This window comes from Monodon monoceros, unplaced genomic scaffold (genome assembly GCF_005190385.1).
Source record: "Monodon monoceros isolate NGI ecotype Baffin Bay Population unplaced genomic scaffold, NGI_Narwhal_1 Super_Scaffold_22, whole genome shotgun sequence".
NCBI lineage: Eukaryota > Metazoa > Chordata > Mammalia > Artiodactyla > Monodontidae > Monodon > Monodon monoceros.
The window spans coordinates 28,934,469-28,957,760 of NW_021703779.1; the positions used below are offsets into that span (position 1 = coordinate 28,934,469).

At 35.9% G+C, this 23,292-nt stretch overlaps 1 protein-coding gene across 1 annotated transcript in view; it reads right to left on the minus strand.

Annotated features, from left to right (window-relative positions):
* DMD (dystrophin) overlaps positions 1-23,292 on the minus strand; it is a 2,107,962-nt gene that overhangs the window by 1,419,989 nt on the left and 664,681 nt on the right. The window contains exon 18 of the mRNA XM_029240038.1: positions 7,811-7,934. Within this exon, the coding sequence (XP_029095871.1) occupies positions 7,811-7,934 (124 nt within the window). The remainder of the gene's footprint in view (positions 1-7,810; positions 7,935-23,292) is intronic.

The following is a 23,292-nucleotide window of genomic DNA, read 5'->3' on the forward strand; positions in this document are numbered from 1 at the left end:
CACACACACACACACACACACACACACACACACACACACACACACACCCCTTAGCTCTCATTCCCCCTTCATTTTCATCTTTGGCATTTATCACTAACATTCTATACGTTTTACATATTAATCTGCTTAATTTCCACCTTGCCCACAGCAATATAAACGTATAAGGTCACGTATCCTTTTGCATTTCCTTCTTCACGCTATCTGCAGTGCCTAGAATAGTGCCTGGTACATAGTAGATGCATAATAAAGTGAGGTCTATCATAGCATCATGCCTCCATATACAATATTACAGTCTATCCCACTCCACCCACTGTTCAAAAGCTCTACGAAGGTGTACATGTGTAACAATCCTGGTAGTTATACATACAGTGGTCACAGAAACAGCCCATGAGTTTAGGTGCTACAAGCTGAGGAAAGTAAAGTTGGATTCAATGAAAGTCTCCTGGAAACTCCAGATGAGATTGAGAGTTGGGCAAAACTCACTCTCCAACAGGACTGTTATGTAGTCCTGAAAACAGGAATAAACAATGACCCAAATAGAAAACGAGTAGTACCATGTAAAGTTCATTAAGTCAAAACTTAATAGAATCCTGCCTTGGCTGAGGAAGAGAAAACAAAGGGGAAAAAAACCCCAGCATGGTACTTGTAACATTTATTACAGAATAAAGAAAAAATATCATATTGAAAAAAATTAGAGGGAGTATAAACTCCCAACAGCGGTCTACCAAACAAAAGTTCAGGCAACAGTTCTGGCATCTTCACTGAGATATGGACTTCATAAAAAAGCAACAAAAAATCATAAGGCTAGAAGACGTTGAATTTAACAGAAATGGAATGAAATACCAAGGCGACAGAGACACTGATCTCATAAGGAAGAAACTAAAGCCGCATTATTACGATCCAAATTAATACTGGAGATTGTAAAATGTAGACTTGATACTGAACAAAAGAGAAGGGAATGTTTCTTGACTATGGTACTAAGCAGCATTCTTTGGACTCAGTAGCAAATAAACAAGTATTCCCATTTGTCAAGTAGAGAGTTATAGTATTTTCAAGTACCCTAATTAAGTTGTTCCTGTATTTCCAGACTGTGCAAAATCTTTGGCTATGCTGACATGTGGGGACGTTTTGTTATCCACTAGGGAATAAGTGTAACAACACTTTACTGGTCTCAGAAACTTGGGGATTACTTTTTTCTCAGATGTTTTTCAAATGTTTCAACATCTTCAGTCTTTCTTCCTCTTCCATGGTTCCAACTCTCTCTACTTACTGAGATATATATATATATATACATATATATATGTATGTATATATATGTATATATATAAAAGCTTCCCCCTTGTTTTCAAGGCCACGAATATTATCTGAATGTTCTTCAACGATGACGCCCATTTTCTTCCATGCATTTCATCTTCAATGTTAGTCCAAATATCTATAGCCAGATTTTAGCTCTCACTACTTTACAGAAACTTACTTCATGAAAGGCTCCAAATATTTTTCCTGCCAGGTACAATGCTTCTTAAAGCATTAAGTACCGATAACTAAAACAACCTCTTTCAAATCACCTTGTTCATGAAAACATATCTGCCCTTGACATTAAGATATTTCTATAATCTTTCTTCCTCTAGAAACTCATTCAGCTTTTCTGTATGTGTGCCTATTTCCTTATGTATCTCTGTTTATCATATATGTATGTGTATGAATACATATGTATAATATGGATATATTTTTAATTGTTAAAGTATATATTTTATAACAGAACGCAGTTTTGAAATTATTTTTTATCAACAGAGAAAAATACTTTACTCAGTATATATTCCGTATATGATCATATGTTTAGAAGCTACTACTCAAGATTCTAAAGTATCTAGTACACATAAATTCAAGTAAAGGCATGAGTGAACCATTGCATGAGCAATGAATTGTACATTTTCAAATATATAATGGGCTCATGAAAATTCTGAGATCATCAGGAAGTTATGAATTCTAAAGTGTATAACTTCAAGTGCAAAATAAAAGGCAATTCAAATCACTATGCTGGGCACACGAAACTAATATAATATTGTATGTAAATTATAATTCAAAAAATAAGATAATTGATCGAAAAAGGCAATTTAGTTGTATTATTAAAAAAAAGAAACATAAGTTTTAAGCAAAGTATACAGGAAAGAGAAGTTTACTAGTTCTTTAATAAGCTGATTAAAAACACTCATGACCTCTTGTCCTCCTTCTTTACCGGCATCTCTTAAAGGCCTCTTCTTTTCATGACATCTTTTCTAATTAATATGAAAGTAAGTTCCACATCCCCCAGAGTCCTACTCTGACTATAGAAGCAATTAATTTTCTATTCACTTAAGATTCTATAATGAAGTTTTACCCTTTGACAGAAAAAGTAATTTATTCACTCAAATGTTTATTCAGAAGTTGTTAAATCCTTCATATTGGTAGCAGAGCCTGACTTAAAACGTGCCTGCAGAACTGAAAAAAAATCACTTATTCACATAATCAAACATTAATTGGATTAAATACCAGGCGCCTATGTTACACACTGCATACCCAAACCAAACTAAGCCAAACTAAAAGCGAACGAACAAACAAGCAAAACCCAATCAGATTAAGTTCCAGTCCCTAGTTTCTAGAAACCAACAATATAATCAATGTAACAATGGCGAGAAATCAGTTTGGATAAGTAAAAAGGAATTAGGTCATGGTAGTCTGCATAAGGGCAACATGAAGACAGTGACTTTGCCAATGCCTTTCAGTCAAAGGCCACCAGGAACCTGCCTGTAGATGAATAAAGTTAAGTTGATTTACTAGTTGCAACAAGAGACATGGCATATGATAGGGAACTATGGGGGTATGTCTCTAAGAGGATGTTACAAATAGTTTATAGGGTTTGGGCTTGTGTAAGGTGATGTGGGTGGTCAAGGAAGCAAGGCTTTGCCTTTAATTAGACGCTGTAAGGAAGTGGAGGTGATTCTATGATTGGATATCTTAAATCTTCTTATCTAGATGGCAGAAAAAATGTAGAGGCTAAAGCCATGATTAGTAAAGGTGCATAATCTGTCATATCAGTGAAGAGGAGGGATATTTGGTCATTTTGGGTGGTTTGGACAATGTTAGTATTTTTTACTGTATTGAGACATAATTACACAATGGTCACGTTTTTGTCGTGATCCATCATGATTGTGGAGTGGCCCTGTCTGAGGTGAGCATTCGGAGTTGTTTGTCATATGCAACATGAGAACATTACAGACTAGCTGCAAGCACTAGTACAACATCTAGCACCTCCAAGGCCTAACTGCAGTGCCAACCCAGCTCCTGGGTCTCAGTGGCTGCTCTTTTCTTTCTCAAATGAATGTAAACAGAGGCATAACAGGATACTACTTATGTTTTAGTAAGTTCACTCTGGCAGAAGTGATGTGAAAACTTCTAAAGTAATACAACATTAGTGGCAGTGAAGACCAGCTAGGGACTGTCATCTTAAACCAAAGTCAGCCATAATATTAGCTTTAGTCAGGGTTGTGGTGATGGGAATAGAGAAAACTGGACAGTTTCAAGAGCTGTTAAGGGAATGAGATTAAATGAACTTGTCAAAGGGTAGACTTGTGAATGGTAGAAAAAAAAAATCTAGATGACCCAGTTAGCTTTTAGGTTTCTGGATGAGGTTGCTGGAAGAAGAAAAGTAAAAAGAAGGAAGAAAGGAGTGCTGGAGAGAGACTGAAGTTTAAGTTTGCAGGCAAACATTCAATTAAATGTGTCTATTACGCAATTAGATATATTGGACTGGGCTTTAAGGGAGAGACATGAGCTAAAGATACACATTTGGGAGTCATTAGAGAATAGATGCTATTTGAATGGGAAGTAATGAGGATAATCTAGAGAGGAAAACAAGGGAAGAACTGTACAGAATATCAATATTAAAGGAAAAACAAGATGGAACAAAACGGCAAAAACGTTAAAAAGGTAAACAATAGAGAGTGGTATTCCATAATCCAAAGGAGGAAAGAATTTCATGAAGGACTAAGAGGTTAATAGGGTCTAGTCCTGCAGAGAAGTTGAGAAAATAAGGCACACAAATATTCACATATAGGACAGGATGGAAAGATGGAAAAACAGCCTATTTAAAGGCTGACGATAAAGACCCAGAAAATAGGGAGACATTGAAGAAATGGATGTGTGGCTGAATGGAAGCAGGTTCCTGAGGACACAGACAGTGAAGATATTGAATACACACCCCCTGAGATTAGCCCTAATGAGCCAAAACACAGTCTCTTCCACCAAGGCAGAGGGAAATAAAGAGACCGTGAGCACAAATACACATAATTTAAGAGATTATTTTAACTAAAGTAAGAGGGAAAGTCACCTACTGTAAATGGTGGGGAAAAGTTTAAGAGACCTATAAAAACTTGAAATAATAGTTAAGAAAAGTGGAGAAAATTTACTAGAGAAGTATGGAAAGCTTAGGAAGAATTACTGATGAGTCTGTTAAAGTGTGGTTTTTCCGAAATGGAGTAATGTCTGGCAGCGAAACATCTACAGTATTGTTAATGCAAGTGGGTAGGTGAATTGAGGAGAAGAGGGAAATGGAAGCTTTTGGAGACAGCAAGATAGTCCACATGGGCTGATATTTTTAAGGATAAAGGCATAACTTGGGTGGAGGAGACTGAGAACCTGATGCCAAAGTCTTCGAAGAGAAAATAATAGAATAAACTGGTGAATGACAGATGGCCACTTGGCATGAAACACAAGGGAAGAGGTAGTTTTACATTAAGGGTGGTACCTTTGGAAGTGACCCTGAGAAGTGAGTAAATTAGCAATTCTAAAGGAGTGGAGGAGTGAGTCATTAATCTTCGTGGTGATCTTAAGGGTAAAAGTATTGGGTTGGCCAAAAAGTTCGTTCGGGCTTTTCCCCATCTTACAGAAAAACCCGAACGAACTTTTTGGCCAACCCAATAAATTCCATATATGAACAAAACGGGTATACAGAAGAGAAAGTCTGTTTTGGAAGAAGGGTTTCCGAGTGCACAGTGAATGAGTGTGAGAAAGCACAAAGAAGAGAAAGTGAGACAGAGGAAAGAGTACAGAAGAGCATAGAGATGAAGATACAAGAAAGGACAGGTGAATAGAGGTTCCTATATTCTCTGTGGCAAGCACAGATAACAGAGATAAGGGAATGGTAGAATTAAGTGGCTTGAAGATTTCCCACAGAACTTGGTGAAAAGTTGATTTGGTATGAGTGTAAGCAAGTGTAAGTCCCAGGAAGAGCCCAAGGCCTATTGACCTTAATGGCTAGTAGGAAAGCTTTTCAGGAGAACATTGTAGAGGTATAAAATCACCTTGGGGTAAGAAGAGCTTGTTTTGTTGGTTTAATTACTAACTTACATTACCATGTGCTCAGTTCAAGAAGTTGAGTAGCTATACCTGTTAAGTCAGCTGGAAATTCTGAACTAACAGAATTAACAGAATGAGTGAAGAACACCTAGGAGTCTGGTAAAGTCTCCCATTGTGTATTGATTCTCCAACATTTACGTACATAGGAATCACCTGTGGATCTTGTTTAACTGCAAATTCTGATTTATCAAGCCTGAAATCAATCCTACAGTTCTAAGAAGCTCACAGATGATGCCAATACTGGTTGTCCAGGAACTACACTTTGAGTAGATATGTCCCCTAGAACTCAACTTTTAAAAAAGTGTATTATGTTAATTGTATGGATAAAACACATTGTTAATAGAGAAGGAAAATTTTTGTTAGATTTAAAAGTATATAAATCTGAAGTGATAGTGTCCTAGGATATTCTAATTGGCTGAAAGTGCTTGATTCCTTCATTCATTTATTACTTCAAGTGAAAAAAAAAGGAGTTATTATTTAGCCATTTTTAATGAATGCCTAAAAATGAATTAATACCACTCAAGCTCATGAGATAGGCCTCCCATGTGTTCAAAATAACCTACATAAACTGACAGGTGAAGAAGCAAGAAAATTAATGTATGCCTAAACTGCATATCCATCACCATTACTATGTATTTCTCTCAAGGATTTTTTAAATACATATACCTTATATTTAGCCTGAAGGAAATGTCTAGGTAAAGCATTTCATGTCCTATTTTAGTAGGCAATTAAGAATGATGTTTTTATTTCAGAATATGAGAGTAAAAGTTGATACAGGTGACTCAAGGAAGCATCAGAAAACCACTCATACAGTATTGTACATTTTTTTAGCACTTTCAGTCTCTCATTGCTGGACACTATTGATTAAATGCAAATTGGTTCTAGGTAACCATATGATAACAGGAAATTTTAAAATTTATAGTCTGGAAATGCTAGAATTCAATTTTCCTGCTTGATCAAAGCTATTTTAAGACACAGAAATAGGATGGCAAACAGTTAAGTAGATTATTCAGATAGATAAAAAATATTTAATTAGCTAATAAAATGTCTACCCAAGGTGATGCATACTTTCAGTGGTCGAGTATGTCACATGAACTCCGAAACATAATTAGAGTTCATCTTCTCTAAGTAATTTTCTACTTGTAGAATTTCCCTCAAAAATTATAACAAAGAATATACCTTTGAAAAAGTATACTCTGAAATAAGATATTTCGCTATTTTCTACATGTTATCATTCAGTTTAATTTTAAAACTAAAACATTAACAATATAATCATAATTCCCTTTTCTTGAAACTATTTATAATAGTCCGTTATTAAGCTGATAACAGAATACCATAGAAAGCCAATAAGAAATTTAAAATAACTTTCCTATTTATAAACAGTCAACTCTGAGCAATGTTGATGAAATTCTCTCTCCCCCTCAAGCAGCCTAAAAAAACAGAATTTTTTCTCCTAGAAGAAGATTGTTTTGTTCTCCAAAAGTTCCAACCCCACGGCAGGTATTCCCTTGTATCTGTGTTAGTGTTGTATTTGTAAACATCTAATAGATTTTGTAATTCATGAAATCAAATGCTGGAAAGATAAAGCAGAGTGAATCCACACATGTGATCTTCCTATAGCTAAAATTATTAACATTCAGAATACCTGTTTCTTTAGCCTGTCCACTGCAGAATATTCACTCTGCCTGTGAGAAATTTCCTCACAAACTATTGCCAATTATATACCAAAAATGGATGTTTATAAGTCGAAGTTGAAAAATCAAAGCCTTGATAATGTCCCTGAAGATGAAACAGCTCTTATTAAATTAATAAAAATCCCTATTGCAAAGGATGAAACTATAATGTCTCAGTAGGAAATAAAACCAGCAAACAATCTTCTATAAAAAAATACTGAAAAAGGCCGGGCATCTTTTAGTTATGTTAATGTAATACATACATATCCAGAAAATGCAAATATGTTATAACTTATGACAATTATTAATGATTTTGAAGTATAACATTTTGATGACAGTGAGAGCACAAACAGGGTATTTAGTATTCCTAAGGGTCGGGTCTATTCTATTCCATTCTGTTCTGCAAGCCTGCTAAAATATCAGCCTTCAGGTGAAAGAACAATATATGAAGGGAAATCAATATGAGTTCATGTTACAAAGTTGTTAATTTACAGCTAAGTAATATAAAAGTTAAAGAAGGTTTACAAAAAGTATTCCTCATTAGTCACAGCAGAATCAGTAAACATTTCTCTATGCTAAACTTTGATTCTACTTGATATGTAAAATATATTTCAAAGATATCTTTAAAAGCATTATATCATATCACTTTAATCTTTTCAACTTTAAGAGAATAAGAGTTCAGAGCATAGAGTTTACAAGCAGCAAAACTTAGCAAAATACATAAAAAATAATGCATAACCTACATTGACTTTTTCTTTAAGGTCTGAGAAGTTGCCTTCCTTCCGATAGATTGCAAATTCAGGACTCTGCAACACAGCTTCTGAACGAGTAATCCAACTGTGAAGTTCAGTTATATCGACATCCAACCTAAGACAGGGAAGAATAAGGGTCATTATTTCTTGATTATCTCTTTCTTCTATATGGGAAAAAAAAGCAATCTATCAACATTTACCATTTTTTTCCCAACCTGAAACTTCTGCCTGATGCCCCTATTACTGTTAACAGCATTACTATTTCCCTAGTCAGGATGGCTCAAAATTTGGAGTCAGCTTTGATCCAGTCTCATGATCACAGAGGTCATTTTATTCTTCTCAATGTAGCAACGACCTCTACAGTATCTTCTATAAGTTATTCCTCAGCCTTTGTTTGAATGTCTGCATGATTGAAAAGTTAGTACTTTCCAAGATAACTCTCTTTCTTTTTGGAATGTACTTAGAGTAAACAAAAAATTCCTTTTGGTGGCCCCCATTAAAACATACCTCGGATACTCATGCCCTTCGTGTTGTCTCCAACCATATTGACGCTGTGTTTGGTCATATGACTTGCTATAGCAAATGGGAGGGATATTAGTACGTGTAACGCAAGCATGGGCTTGATAAGTGCTTGCACCTTGGATCTTGTTCTCGTAGAACACACACTCTGAGAAGGCAAGTGTTATATAAGACTTTGAAGGATCCTAAAGTGCTTTACAAAAGCTCAGGCTTGCCAGGTGGAAAGACCACGTGAAAGAGCATGCAGCACCAGGCAAGTGAATAAAGCCTTCTTTGACCTTCTGACCCAACTCAAACACCAGCTGAATACAACCAAGTGAGTGCTCTAGCTGACTCCACTCAGAGCCACGGAACTGCCCAAAGAGCCCTGCCCACACTGCAAAATTGTGAGAGATGATAAATAAATAAATAAACCATTACATTTTGAGGTGGGTTGTTATGCTGCAATAGATACGTGATCACCCACACTGTTATTCCCATTCTTTTATTGCAGAGATCTATGGAGCTACTGGGAATAAACTATTAACTCTGATGAGGTGATTCAGGTCTACTTAAAGCAGATATTTTCAAGGGAGTAAGGTGAGTTGCAAGGGTGGAGAATGTCTATGAATCACTTGAAATTTCAGGCACAATTCTGAATGTGTGTGCATTTTTCTTGAGAAAGAACCTATAGATTTTATCAGCATCTGTAAAGAATCTATGATAACGGGAATTTAGAGATCATCTAATCCAATTGTTTATTAAACAAAACAAACAGGCAAACGAATGAAAGTTATCCAGAAAAATCAATGACTTACTCAATTTTCATAGGAAATCTGTGGAGTAGACCAAAAATACAAATACAAGATTTAAGACACCAAGTAATGTACTGTAATCACCATACTGTAGCTTCTTTTCCAATACAACCCTCAAATAGTTGAAATCAACTCTTTAAATCCACTAGAAGATATCTGATGGTCAGCCTACCCTACTCCTAGTTACTTCAATGGATGTTCCATGGTTTGTCAGTATCTTACTTTCCTTAAAATTTGGTTCCTAAAAAGATCGTATCAATGGTGTTTAGTATAATCAGGAAAGGATAGACAATTATCTTCTTTATGAGTACTTTCATTGAGGTAGCCTATGAGCTCAATCAACTCAAATTTCAGGGCTTTAAATCATATAAACCTGTTAGAATTTTTCATGTTAGTTGCAGGCTATTGTTTTAAAATTAAGCTGATAAAGAGTTTCACAGAACACAAAACACTTCCAAAAGCCTTTTGTTTTCTTACAAAAATCGGTGGTAATGTACTACCAATCTCTCTGCTCATATGAGGAGATGGAGGCTCAGAGAAATTAAGTCAATTGCTCTCAGACTGTTAGTACCATACGGACGAAACTTAATTCATCTTGTTCACCATTATATCCTTCACCTCAAAGAGGACGTGATTCATAGTAATAAATATTTACTAAGTTTTTATTTACCAAGGCTACCCAACTGGAAATAGAAGAAACAGAGATCTGAATTCAGAGATTTTTTATTCTAAATTCCACATCATTAAATGTCAATCCCTTATTTCATTTGCATATGGATTATAAATATTTATGGTGTTTTATTTTATCATACATGGTGGTTATCTTTCCTACATTTGTTTTTCGCATAAGTTTAACTATTAGGTTTCCTATTTCTTCACTTGTAATGCTGATTTTAAGAGTCCTGTTGCATGCTACTAAAAATCTTTCTCATTGATGTTGATTTATGAAATCAACAGTCTTCAACTATGGTCATTTAGCCACCCACCAAATCCAGTGCATGTTTTCCATCAGAATGTCTTAAGAAGGGCATTTTTGTCTTTCCTTTAGTCCAGTATAAAAATGTGTGTGTGTCTCTGCCGGTGGACATTCACTTGCCAGTGCATGGAGCGGGCCAGGAGTACTGGGATGTTAATACCTCAGGGGTGACCCTCAGCTAGTGAGAGCCGGGAGTTGGTAGATAAATATCCCAGCTCCCTTGCCTTCAGTGCAACCACCTTGAGGGATATTACACACAGTGTCTCAGAAGGTTCCCAGCAGGATTGAGCACAGTTGCCTCCATTGTTAACCTGCTCATGTATCATCCTGTAATGGCTGCCTTTTTCTTATCTCACTTCCTCACTTTGCTTCCTGGGATTACTTCCTAAAAAAACTACCTGCACCAAATCTTTGTCTCCAGATCCACTCTCGTGGAAACCCAGACTAAGGCAATGATCAACAGCCTCAAATGAACCCAGCATCCAGCCATATTTAATTTTTTCACCTTGAGCTCTGACTCTCCACAGGAACTATTTCAAACTTTTCCCAAAGCTCTCAAAGCTGTGATCCGTCTTTTTTGTTTGGGATTGACATATACATACTGCTATATTTAAAATAAAAAACCAACAAGGGAAAAAAAATCAACCAAAATAAAAAAAAGCTCTCATCCATCTTCTTTCTCCACCTATCAACACATGACATTGTTTCCTACTTTACAGAGAAAAGTGCAATTATCAGACTAGAATTTCGCCCTTCCATTTCCTATGTCCAAATATTCAATCTTGCCTGCCTGTGCCCTTCTCATTCCTTTCCCTTCAAATGAGTTTCTCTTCTTTTACTTAAAGCTAATCCCTCTACCTGCATTTTGTACTTCATTCTCTTACTTCTTCTCAGGCGTTTGAGTCTATCAATTTTTTTTAATGTATCCACTGTAAATTCAACCCCTCCCTCTCAAGTTAATTCTTCATATGGAAATTTAAACATATTTTTATTGATTCCTTTATTAAAAAATCAACACTCTCTTGACCTCCACATTCTCCTCTGGCCATTCTCTTATCTTCTGCAAAGGCAAATGTTTTGCAACAGTTGTCCAGTTTCCTGTCAGTTCCCCATCTCCTCTTCACTCCTTAATCCACTCAATGTTGTTTCTTAACAAAAACATATTAATAAAGGAATCATGTCACTAAAGCCAATGGAGAGTTTTACTTTCTTTCCATCTAGCAACACTTAACACTGTTGTTGACCATACTCTTCTTTGAAATTCTTTTTTTGCCTCCATAATCCCCCTCTGTTTATTTTGTCTTCTATTTCTATGACCACAGGTAATTTTTTCTTTGCAGGCTCATCCTCTTCCATCCTGTTATTACATGCTGAAGTTTATCAAGGCCCAGTTCATTTCCAATCATCTTCTATCCTATTATATTACTCTCTCACTAGCAATCTTATTCATGCTAATGACCTTAACCACAATATATATATCAATGACTCCGATACAGATATCTCTACTTCAAGCATTTCTTCTGAGCTCCATAGCTACATAACCATCCACCTACTGGATGATCCCACTTGCATGCTGTAAGAGCTCTTTCAATATATAATGTCAAGACCTAATGTTTGATTTTCTCTCCCAAACTGGTACCCTCCCAGTGTCCTCAGACCTGTGAATGGCATCACCGTCTATCACCTTTGATACCCTCCTCTCCCTTCCCTCACATATTTAGCAAAGTCTAATCCATCAAACATTCTATTTCTTGTGAATCTATCTGCCGCTCAGGATCTCTACAGTTGGCATCCTCACTGATCTTGCCATTAAATGTGACCAAAACTACTGAAATGGCCTCTCCACTGGTTCTAGGCAACCTTTCTGGAACCCTCCCATCTGTTCCATGCACTACTGGTGAAATTATCATTTCTAAAAGATAATCTGATTATATAACCTTCATTCATTAAGCCACTCAAAGATTTTCCATTTTTCTTAGGATAAAGAGCAAAATTTCAGACCTCTTAACCCCATACTTTACTTCTAGAAACAAATCTCTCTTCAAGTTTCTTAGGGAACCAAGGAGCCATGCTGCAGTCTTGTCCCTCCCCCAATGAAGTGAAATCCTTCATTGACTCTTATCCACTGGAAGATTTCTATTTTGGAAACTTGGCTTCTTGATATAATCCACGTTGGTCACTCTGGTCAAATCTGTCCCTTCACCTTTACACTAGTCTGACTCAATCACACATCAAATACTCTCTGAGTCATAAAGGTGAGATGTGAATATCCACCATTCAATGTCAAATTCTCCCTTTAGACTTGGTTTTTGTGGTCCCACACCCTTTTGATTCAGAGTATCTCTGTTAAAGATTGCTCACATCCACCTACAGGTCCATGAAACTAAAAGTTGACTCAAGGTGCTAAGCTGGCATCACAGCTGGGAGAGATCTGCTAAGGCCTATGTTGGAGAAAGTTTTCACCAGGCCTGGAATTTACATTGGTCTTGTTTGAACATGTGTTATAATTATCCTTTACCACCACCTCTAATCAATTGCAAAAAAAAGGTAAAGGATATTTATTCAGTTTGAAAATAAATAATTTTCCAAAATATCATAATACTTTTAGACATCTGTCTTTCTGAAAAATGTGAAACTGTACGTTTCCTTTTAAAACACATCTCTACCTTCGTTTCTGCCACAAAATATACACTAAGTGCTTATTATATGCCAGACATAGTATTAAACTCCACAGATAACAGAGATGAAAATGCAGCAGTCTACATTATCAAGGAGTTTGGTTTAGCGAAGCATCCATTTGACAACAAATGCTTTAGACATAGAACTGGGGCTCAGCTCACACTGTGACTTCTGTTTAGGATAATCAAAAAACACCTTTTCAATGAATTAAGATTAAATCAGTTTCTAGACTAGAGACTCTGCCAGGTAAATTGGTTATCTCCACACAATGAAGCCTTTGTGGAGTCAACACCATGGTAACCGTCTGCTTGCTGCTCAGACTGTGAAGATTTTAAGGGAGGCCTGGGCACCAGTTGGCATGTAGTTCTAATAATTCAGATCAATTCAGGCAACAGGATGTAAAATCCCATAGAGAGGTCTTTCCTCATTCTTTTCCTCATTCAATCCGATTTTATAGATTTGGAAAGAGACTGCAAAAGATGACTGAACTTGCTCTTTACATAAGTATCTTTTAGAGAGTGATTATACTCTTTTGATTTACAGATTTATTTATTTTAATAAATTACTTTTATTTTTTTATTTTTTAATTTTCTTTAACATGTTTATTGGAGTATAACTGTTTTACAATGTTGTGTTAGTTTCTGCTGTATAACAAAGTGAATCAGCTATACATATACATATATCCCCATATCCCTTCCCTCTTGCGTCTCCCTCCCACCCTCCCAATCCCACCCCTCTAGGTGGTCACAAAGCACCGAGCTGATCTCCCTGTGCTATGCAGCTGCTTCGCGCTAGCTATCTATTCTACGTTTGGTAGTGTATATATGTCCATGCCACTCTCTCACTTTGTCCCAGCTTACCCTTCCCCCTCCCTGTGTCCTCAAGTCCATTCCCTATGTCTGCGTCTTTATTCCTGTCCTACCCCTAGGTTCATCAGAACCTTTTTTTTTTAGATTCCATATATATTTGCTTTTCTCTTTCTGACTTACATCACTCTGTATGACAGACTCTAGGTCCATCCACCTCACTACAAATAACTCAATTTCATTTCTTTTTATGGCTGAGTAATATTCCATTGTTTATATGTGCCACATCTTCTTTATCTATTCATCTGTAGATGGACACTTAGGTTGCTTCCATGTCCTGGCTATTGTAAATAGTGCTGCAATAAACATTGTGGTACATGTGTCTTTTTGAATTATGGTTTTCTCAGGGTATATGCCCAGTAGTGGGATTGCTGGGTCATGTGGTAGTTCTATTTTTAGTTTCTTAAGGAACCTCCATAGTGGCTGTATTAATTTACATTCCCACCAACAGTGCATGAGGGTTTCCTTTTCTCCACACCCTCTCCAGCATTTATTGTTTGTAGATTTTTTGATGATGGCCATTCTGACTGGAATAAACCTACCTAAGGAGACAAAAGACCTGTATGCCGAAAACTATAATATAGACACTGATGAAAGAAATTAAAGACGATACAAACAGATGGAGAGATATACCATGTTCTTGGATTGGAAGAATCTACATTGTGAAAATGACTTTACTACCCAAAGCAATCTACAGATTCAATGCAATCCGTATCAAACTACCAATGGCATTTTTCACAGAGCTAGAACAAAAAATTTCACAATTTGTATGGAAACACGAAAGACCCCGAGTAGCCAAAGCAATCTTCAGAAAGAAAAACGGAGCTGGAGGAATCAGGCTCCCTGACTTCAGACTATACTACAAAAGCTACAGTAATCAAGATAGTATGGTACTGGCACAAAAACAGAAATATAGATCAATGGAACAGGATAGAAAGCCCAGAGATAAACCCATGCACATATGGTCACCTTATCTTTGATAAAGGGGGCAAAGAATACACAATGGAGAAAAGACAGCCTCTTCAATAAGTGGTGCTGGGAAAACTGGACAGCTACACATGAAAGAATGAAATTAGAACACTTCCTAACACCATACACAAAAATAAACTCAAAATGGATTAAAGACCTAAATGTAAGGCCAGACACTATCAAACTCTTAGAGGAAAACATAGGCAGAACACTAAGTTCTATGAACTAAGTTACAGATTTATTTTTAAGGGATTTCAAATATTTTTTAGGGAAGTTGTGAGTAAAGTGCTTTACCTAGGAAAACTATATCTATTCATAAGCATGTGTGTTAATATGTTACACTTTCTTTCTGAAATGGAATGGAACAAAGTATCAATGAGTTTGTACTATTCTTAGGTGTTAGACTTTCTTTTTCTCTTTTCTTTCATCTTTGTGATGTCTTGATTCCTTTGGCAATAGGTGGAACCTAAACCCAATTCTTACATGATTTAAGCTCTGAGCTATTGCTCATGTAATATTCTGTTTACTTTTTTTTTTTCTGTGGCTTCAATTTGGGCTTATTGCTTCAACCATATCTATGATTTTCTTACTAAAACTTTTTGTCTCAATGTAATATACAGTCAGCCCATACTCCAAGATCTAACATTCAATACCATCCCTTAGCATTCTGGGACTTAACTGTCAGCTGCTAGCACTTGTTTTCCCTCCAGTATTCTGCCAGTAGCCAGCCCCATCTCTGTGTGCCAGCAATGAGGATGGAAGGGTGAAGGGGAAGCAGAGGCAGAGTTTTCAAAAGGCTTCCTGTGCACTCTTACTGAGTGCCAATGGCTCACATTCAATGCTTAGTCTCAGTGACATTTCCACCGCTTTTAGCAAAATGAACAAGACCTCCTTCTTGGCTTCTACTCAGACCCTGGCTTCCAAGTAACAATTGCGCATTTACTTTATTCCTTATCAATTTGGCAGCTCTTGCTTCATCATTTTCTGTGCCTTGCCCCCTAGTTTTCACATGTTCACTGGCATTGAATATTTTTCACATATCCTTGCTGAGATGTATGCCAAATTAACAGACTCCCCTGATTTAAATCCATACATGTTTCTAAACTGGGTGCTATCTATTCTCCCCAGCGTTTTGACACTGGTATTTTTTATCACGCTTTGCACTACTTGAGGCTGGGTCTTTAATCACCAACTGAAGATATCATACAGATGTAACTCAGGTACCTTTTCAAAACCCTCAAGAATAACACTGAAGAGTTATTTTCAATACCATATTAAATCTTGGATTCTGTGCATGTATTTTTCTTCCTTTATAAAATCACTCATTTCTATTTTTTTTCACTTTTAAAACTCTCACAAAACATTGATAAAGAACTGACATAGAATAAGTTGCTTATAATGGGCCTGTACACCCTCAGAATCAGCCCATCAATAAAATTTCTTATTACTCTCATCTTACTCTCATAACACACTTCACTCTGTACTTAATGTACTTCTATATGTTATTACAGACAGACTCTATCCCTTAAATCCAGTCTAACTTTATGCAGAGAGGCATGGACATATATACACTACCAAACTTAAGGTAGATAGCTAGTGGGAGGCAGCCGCATAGCACAGGGAGATCAGCTCGGTGCTCTGTGACCACCTGGAGGGGTGGGATAGGGAGGGTGGGAGGGAGGGAGACGCAAGAGGGAAGAGATATGGGAACATATGTATATATATAACTGATTCATTTTGTTGTAAAGCAGAAACTAACACACCATTGTAAAGCAATTATACTCTAATAAAGATGTAAAAAAAAATTTCTTTATCTAAGAAAATTATGACTTCTCTCTATTTACAAAATGATTTTCTTCCTGTAACAGTTGATGAATATTCTGTCCTATATTTTTCAAGTATAACCTAAAATCTCATCTTTGTGATTATTTATGATTAACAGTGAAGTGACAATTTTCTCTCCTTTACAAAGGTACTCATCACAACCTCCCAAAACTAAGATCTGTAGAGTCTCATGGAACAGAGCAACCATATCTTTGATTTTTTTTTTTTTTGCAAATATTTTATTACCAAACCAAGGTTTTTTTCCAAAGGGATCTTCTATTTTTCTGGAAGTTTCAAGTATGGTGCATATATACCAAATATTCGAAAGGTCTAAGTTTTCCCTCAAGATCATATTGTACAAATGGACTCTACTTCCTCCAGTTGAATTTTCCATAAAGATAATGCAAATTAGATCAATTATACTTCCTTGCAGTCAAAATTGGGAGATATATGTCTGTGTTGCAGGTGCGTGTATATGTGTGTGTATGTGTAAACATTTTAAGTAAATTAAAAGTAAAGCAGAAACTAACACACCATTGTAAAGCAATTATACTCCAATAAAGATGTTAAAAAATTTTAAAAAATAAAAGACAAACAGAAACACATCCAAAAGAACCAGAGAAACACTTGCAGTTTAAAAAGTTATCAATTTTGAACTGTCAACAGTAAACCATTGCATGGAATTTGTGCTCTATGATAACACTGCTAATTATGTCAGAAGAGCCTCTTAATGGGCACTACTGTGTTCCGTTAATATAGTGACTGCCACATAAAGTATTTAACTAAGATGACACATTTACATAAACTTTAATTCAGTCACTTTTAATATACCATTTGGAACTCATCATTCCCAAATGTGTAAACTGTGAAACTATAAATCCTTCAAGCTCCCAGACTTAAACTAATTTGATTAGTGAGCTAGGTTATGAATGGCCATATTATATCTTTAAACATCTTTGCACATAGAATTTCATAAAAACTTATAAGCCTCACCTTTAGCAGCCTGAAAGTAAAGAATTAACATTTGTGAAATATGTTAACTCTTGCACAATCCTAAGGCTCTAGGCCTAGACCAGATGACTTAACAAACCAAATTTTAATGTACATGTTAATTAGCTTGAACACACGTTTTCATGTTCATGGAAACAAAACTATGACTCTTTTTAACTGGTACTACAATGTAGAAGAAATCTTCCTGGAGGTGAGGTAAGATTTTAAAATTTTGTTTAGTATATTTTTTAATAATCATCTTTCTTCTTCAGATTTCTAGAACATGAGAACACGTTTTAATTCCATATTGGTATATGGCTACTCTCTGGATGGCAAACCATATGATGAACTCCTACTCATCTTTCAAGACTCTGTCCAAGATATACAACTTCTGTGAAGGTTTTCTCGATCAACCTCTCCCTACTCTTTCCCCTTCAACCTTTCTTCTGGGGAAACTGGTCCCTCCCTCCCATATGTTTCCACATGTTACTTCCTTTTAAAAATTGAATAAATAGAATACAAATTAAATTTGAACCAGAGAAATGTTATAAAATTTTGAATGAAATTTGTTTAAAAATATTTTAAAAAATCAATACAAACCTTGTTATGGCTAAAATATCAAGTATTTCTAGGATTTTGAGATGTGCTGAGTATATGGTGATTATCGTACTTTCACAGTTATACAATATTATTAAAGGGCAAAATCCTATTTAATCAGGAGAAAACAAGTTAACATTTAGATAACTACCTCCCTTAAATCAAGATAGTTTTTATATACACACACAGATATATGCACGTGTTTGTATAGTGTGGGCGTGTTTTCCTTGGTGGGAGGGGGAAAACAGGGACAAATGATTGCCTTAAATTTTTTTTGTAATGTTTGTGAATGTATGTGTTTGTACGTGTATGCTTTAAATGTGTGTGCTTTAAATGTAAAGTAAATATGGTGCAGTGCAAACTCACTGAACTGAAAGTCAGCTGTCACAAGTTTTAATCACCCATCTTAATCTTTATGCTGCTACCTTGGACAAATGACTTAACTTCTCTGATCTTCCTTTACTTCTTCCTTTAAATTTCAAAAATTACAAAGCTTCCATCAAACTGGTCTTAAAATAAAAACTAACAAGTACTTTTAAAAAATTACTCTTAAATGTGTATTTATTTATCTCACTAATTAAAGGGATTTTGACCTGAGATACAAAGCTGAGGTCAGCTTTGCTTACACTGGAGCTTTGATATTCCAATTAAATTAGTCTGTTCAGCTAGCAATCAAATTAAATAACATCTAAGGATGTTATGATTCCCAGTTATAATAAGAACCCTATAAACTCTTTTTGACAGTTTACACAGCACCTGAAACAAAATATAACGAATGGGAAAGAACACTGTCCTCAGTTAATATAAACCTGCCACATTAACAGTCCTATCAAATAATCTGTTTTCCTTGTGTTTGCGTGATCTTATTTACAAGCTTAAATGTATTTCCAGTTTTATATAAGTTTAAGCACATCACTCATAATATAATACGTTTTGGGGCTTCCCTGGTGGCGCAGTGGTTGAGAGTCCGCCTGCCGATGCAGGGGACATGGGTTCGTGCCCGGTCCGGGAAGATCCCACATGCCGCGGAGCAGCTGGGCCCATGAGCCATGGCCGCTGAGCCTGCGCGTCCGGAGCCTGTGCTCCGCAACGGGAGAGGCCACAACAGTGAGAGGCCCGCATACCGAAAAAAAAAAAAAATTGTTTCGGTACAGTAAAATTTAATGATTCCAGTTTGCGCTGAAATGTATCTTTAAAAGATACTAAAAAATCAACTTCTATGTAGTTTACCTTGTCCTAAAATATGCCTTATTTAACATGTGCTTCAAAATCTGGATTCTAGTCCAAAACATAAAGTTTGTCCTTAAAATCATGCGTCTTCTTCATTGTCAATTATGGCAAATCAAATTACATGTTTAATGTGTATAAAATACTGCCTTTTAAAATACATGCCCTTGAATACAAACCCAGCAATTTAATATTTTTAAGCTATAAATGCCAGAAAACTCTCCATGCGTTATCTGGCATTGCTATTAATCTTTGTACCTCTAGGATAGTTAATTGTACTGAACAGAATAAAACTCCTACAAAAATATTGTTTCTCTGCAAAAAGTAAAACAACTAAAATATTTTAACAAGTGGTAGATTAAAATGACTTGAACATAATCTTCTTAGCTTAATTTGGTAACAAATCTCAATCATTTAAAAATACATCGGTAATATTTATTTCTAAAATGTGATATGGTTGAAAAGAAGTCACTTTTACATCTTCTGTTAATATAACTTTCAGGGAAACACACCTTAAAAACTGAGGGCTTCCCTGGTGGCGCAGTAGTTGAGAGTCCGCCTGCCGATGCAGGGGATGCGGGTTCGTGCCAGGATTCGGGAGGATCCCACGTGCGGCGCAGCGGCTGGGCCCGTGAGCCATGGCCGCTGGGCCTGCGCGTCCGGAGCCTGTGCTCCGCGGCGGGAGAGGCCACAGCGGTGAGAGGCCCACGTACCGCAAAAAAAAAAAAAACTAAGGAAATCCCCCAAATTCTAATATGTCAAAACCAGCTAGATTAGAGGAATTAGTTATAAAGCCAAAGAGTATGAAAGCATGTGGACAAAAACTGCATGATCCAGAGGACCAGAAATAAAATGTTGTTAAGCCACAGATGTGTGGAGCCTATTTTTCATTTTCAGTAAAATCAAAGTCCCTTTGAAACACAGTTCTGTGCAAGAAAATCATCTTAACACAGGTTAATGGAAATATTCTTTTAAGTGATAGATGAAATCTTGTCATAATAATACATCTATAATCATACAATGTAATATGCTCAAGTTGAAAACCCTGAGCCATTTATTTTAAAATCAAATTTGATGTTTATTTAAAATTGATGAAAACAAAAAGCAAAGCTGTATATGCTCTTGTGAGAAATAAATGTGGGCACTAGAGGGTGCACATTCCCTTTCACAGCTTGTCTGGACTTGAATTTGGCTTCTCTTATATTTTCTTATCTACATAATGATAACATGGTGACAAATGGATTTTTCATGCGAGTTCTCTTACAGAGAAACATAAAATGTCCAAAGATATAGATAAAATGGTGTAAAAGGAACATGTGAGGAAGGCATTTAAACATATACACAAAAGTATCTTGAAGTCATAATACAGATTCCCTTGAGAAAATGTCTTCAAATTGGGGAGAAACACTTAATCCAAATAATACAGTAGCATTTTCTGGACTTCATAACTCAGGATTTTTTTCCCAGTTCATTAATCTTACCTATTCTTTTGAACGTTAATAAATATGTAGACACTTGTGTTCTATAAATCTGCCTATAAATACATTCCTGTACCAAGATTAAGTTTTTAAAATGTTAATTTAACATTCAATCAAATTCACAGGAAAAAACAGCATTTTAAGCATCTTGTTCCTGTCACATGCTTTCACAAAGAAAAAATTAATTCATCCCCCATGATAACTGTGTAGGCTATTTATTATAATCTTCATCTTCATAGCTATATCAAGAACAGAGAGCTTCAGAAACCTTTACTTTCAACACACAGTGAAATATGAAGTTAAGATTCAAAACCAGGTATGTCTGAATCCAAAGATTTCCACTACACTACACTTATATTCCTTTGTTCCAAATGAAAGAGAAACCATTTTTTTTTAAATATTAAGGAAAAGTCAACATGAACTTCCTGTTTGTTGCTATACAGTACAGTCTGGTGGTTACTACTGTGCTGTTTTGGATTATGCCAGAATTTGACTGGAGTCTCTAACACTAGGACATTAACTCTGAACATTTTTATTAACCTAAACTATGATATTTAGTTGCAGAATTCATACCCTCATGGCATTATGAAATAATTACTTTTTCCCAGTTTATTTTTACTTTGCAGTCTTCCTTAATTTCCTAAAGTCCCCAAATTTCCAATCAGCTGATGTGTTTTCTGATGTTAGAACTGATTAAGCATAGATGGCAAAGGTTATGACAGATAATAAGGTTAAGACCATGGTTAGCACTAGAAGTCCTACACCTGGAAAAACAGTTCAATTATATGGGACTCCATTTATGCGTTGATACTGAAAAAGATACCTAACTTTGAAGGAAAAATCTTTTTCACTGATAAAGATCTCTGTATTTAAAGATATAGCCAAATGCTCCAGTGGTACCATAGAGTCTATGAGACTTAGAAGGTAGAACAGCCATAATGTAGGGTAAGTGCACCATTTCCACAGACAGACCTCAGTAAAGTAGTAAACAGTCTCAGTCAATCTTTTATTTTCAGCTAAATAATTTGATGAAATTACCTTTAGTTTCTCATTATAGATAACATGACATAGAGTTCAAGAATGCAGCATCCTGTGGAGAGGGTGTGGAGAAAAAGGAGTCCTCCTACACTGCTGGTAGGAATGTAAATTTGTGCAGCCACTATGGAAAACAGTATGGAAGTTCCCTAAAAAACTAAAAGTAGAGCTACCACAAGATCCAGCAATCTCACTCCTGGGCATATACCCAGAGGAAAACATAATTCGAAAAGATACATGCACCCCAATGTTCATAGCAGCACTATGCACAATAGGCAGGATATGGAAGCAACCTAAATGCCCATCGACATGAATGGGTAAAGAAGATGTTGTAATATAAATATAACGGAGTATTACTCAGCCATAAAAAAGAATGAAATAATGTCATTTGCAGCAACATGGATGGACCTACAGATTATCATACTAAGTGAAGTAATCCGGACAGAGAAACACAAATATCATATGATATCGCTTATATACGAAATCTACAAAATGGTACAAATGAACCTATTTATAAAACAGAAATAGACTCACAGACATAGAAAACAAACTTACAGTTATCAAAGGGGGAGGAAGGATTAAATTAGGAGTTTGGGATTAAAATATACACACTACTATATATAAAATAGATAACCAACCCAACAAGGACCTACTGTATAGCACAGCAAACTATATTCAATATCCTGTAATAACCTATAATGGAAGAGAATGTAAAAAAAAGAATATATATATATATATATATAAAACTGAATCACTTTGCTGTACACTTGAAACTAACACAACATTGTAAATCAACTATATTTCAATGAAAATTAGAAAAAAAAAGAATGCAGCATCCTGTGCTAGATGTCTGGGTTCAAACCCTGACTGCACTGCTTCCTGTAAAGTTTGTGACCTTGAACAAGTCACCTCACCTCTCTGTGCCTCATTGTTCCCATTGGCAAAGAGTGACAATAAAAAACTACTTTATAATGCTCTTTTAATGGTTAAGTGTGTTAACGTGCAAAATATTTAGATGAGTTCTTGACATATGGTAGAAATCATACATGTTAGCTACTGTGATTAGTGCCTTCCGTGACTATTTCCTGCTGGCTTTAAGCCAGCCCCTGGGCCACCTCTCACTTTCTCATTTGAGAGTGGATCTATTCATCTTAGTGTTTTGTTAAGGACTGGTAAAGTAAAAGCCATTCTTGTAATCACCAGAATGAAAACTGCAAAGAAAGCTGTAACAAAGACAAAAAGGCAAATACATAAGAATCATCAACAGCAAAATAATCTCATCTATTTCACCCTTTATTGCAGGAATAGGCAAACTATGGCTCACGGGACAAATCTGGCTTGCCACTAGTTTTTGTAAATAAAGTTTTATTGGAACACATCCACACTCGTCATTTACATATTGTTTATGGTTGCTTTTTCCCTACAGCAGCAGAATTGAGCACTTGCAAAAGAAACTATGTGGTGCACAAGCCTAAAATAGGGACCGTCTGCCTCTTTAGAGAAAAAAATTGCTGACTAC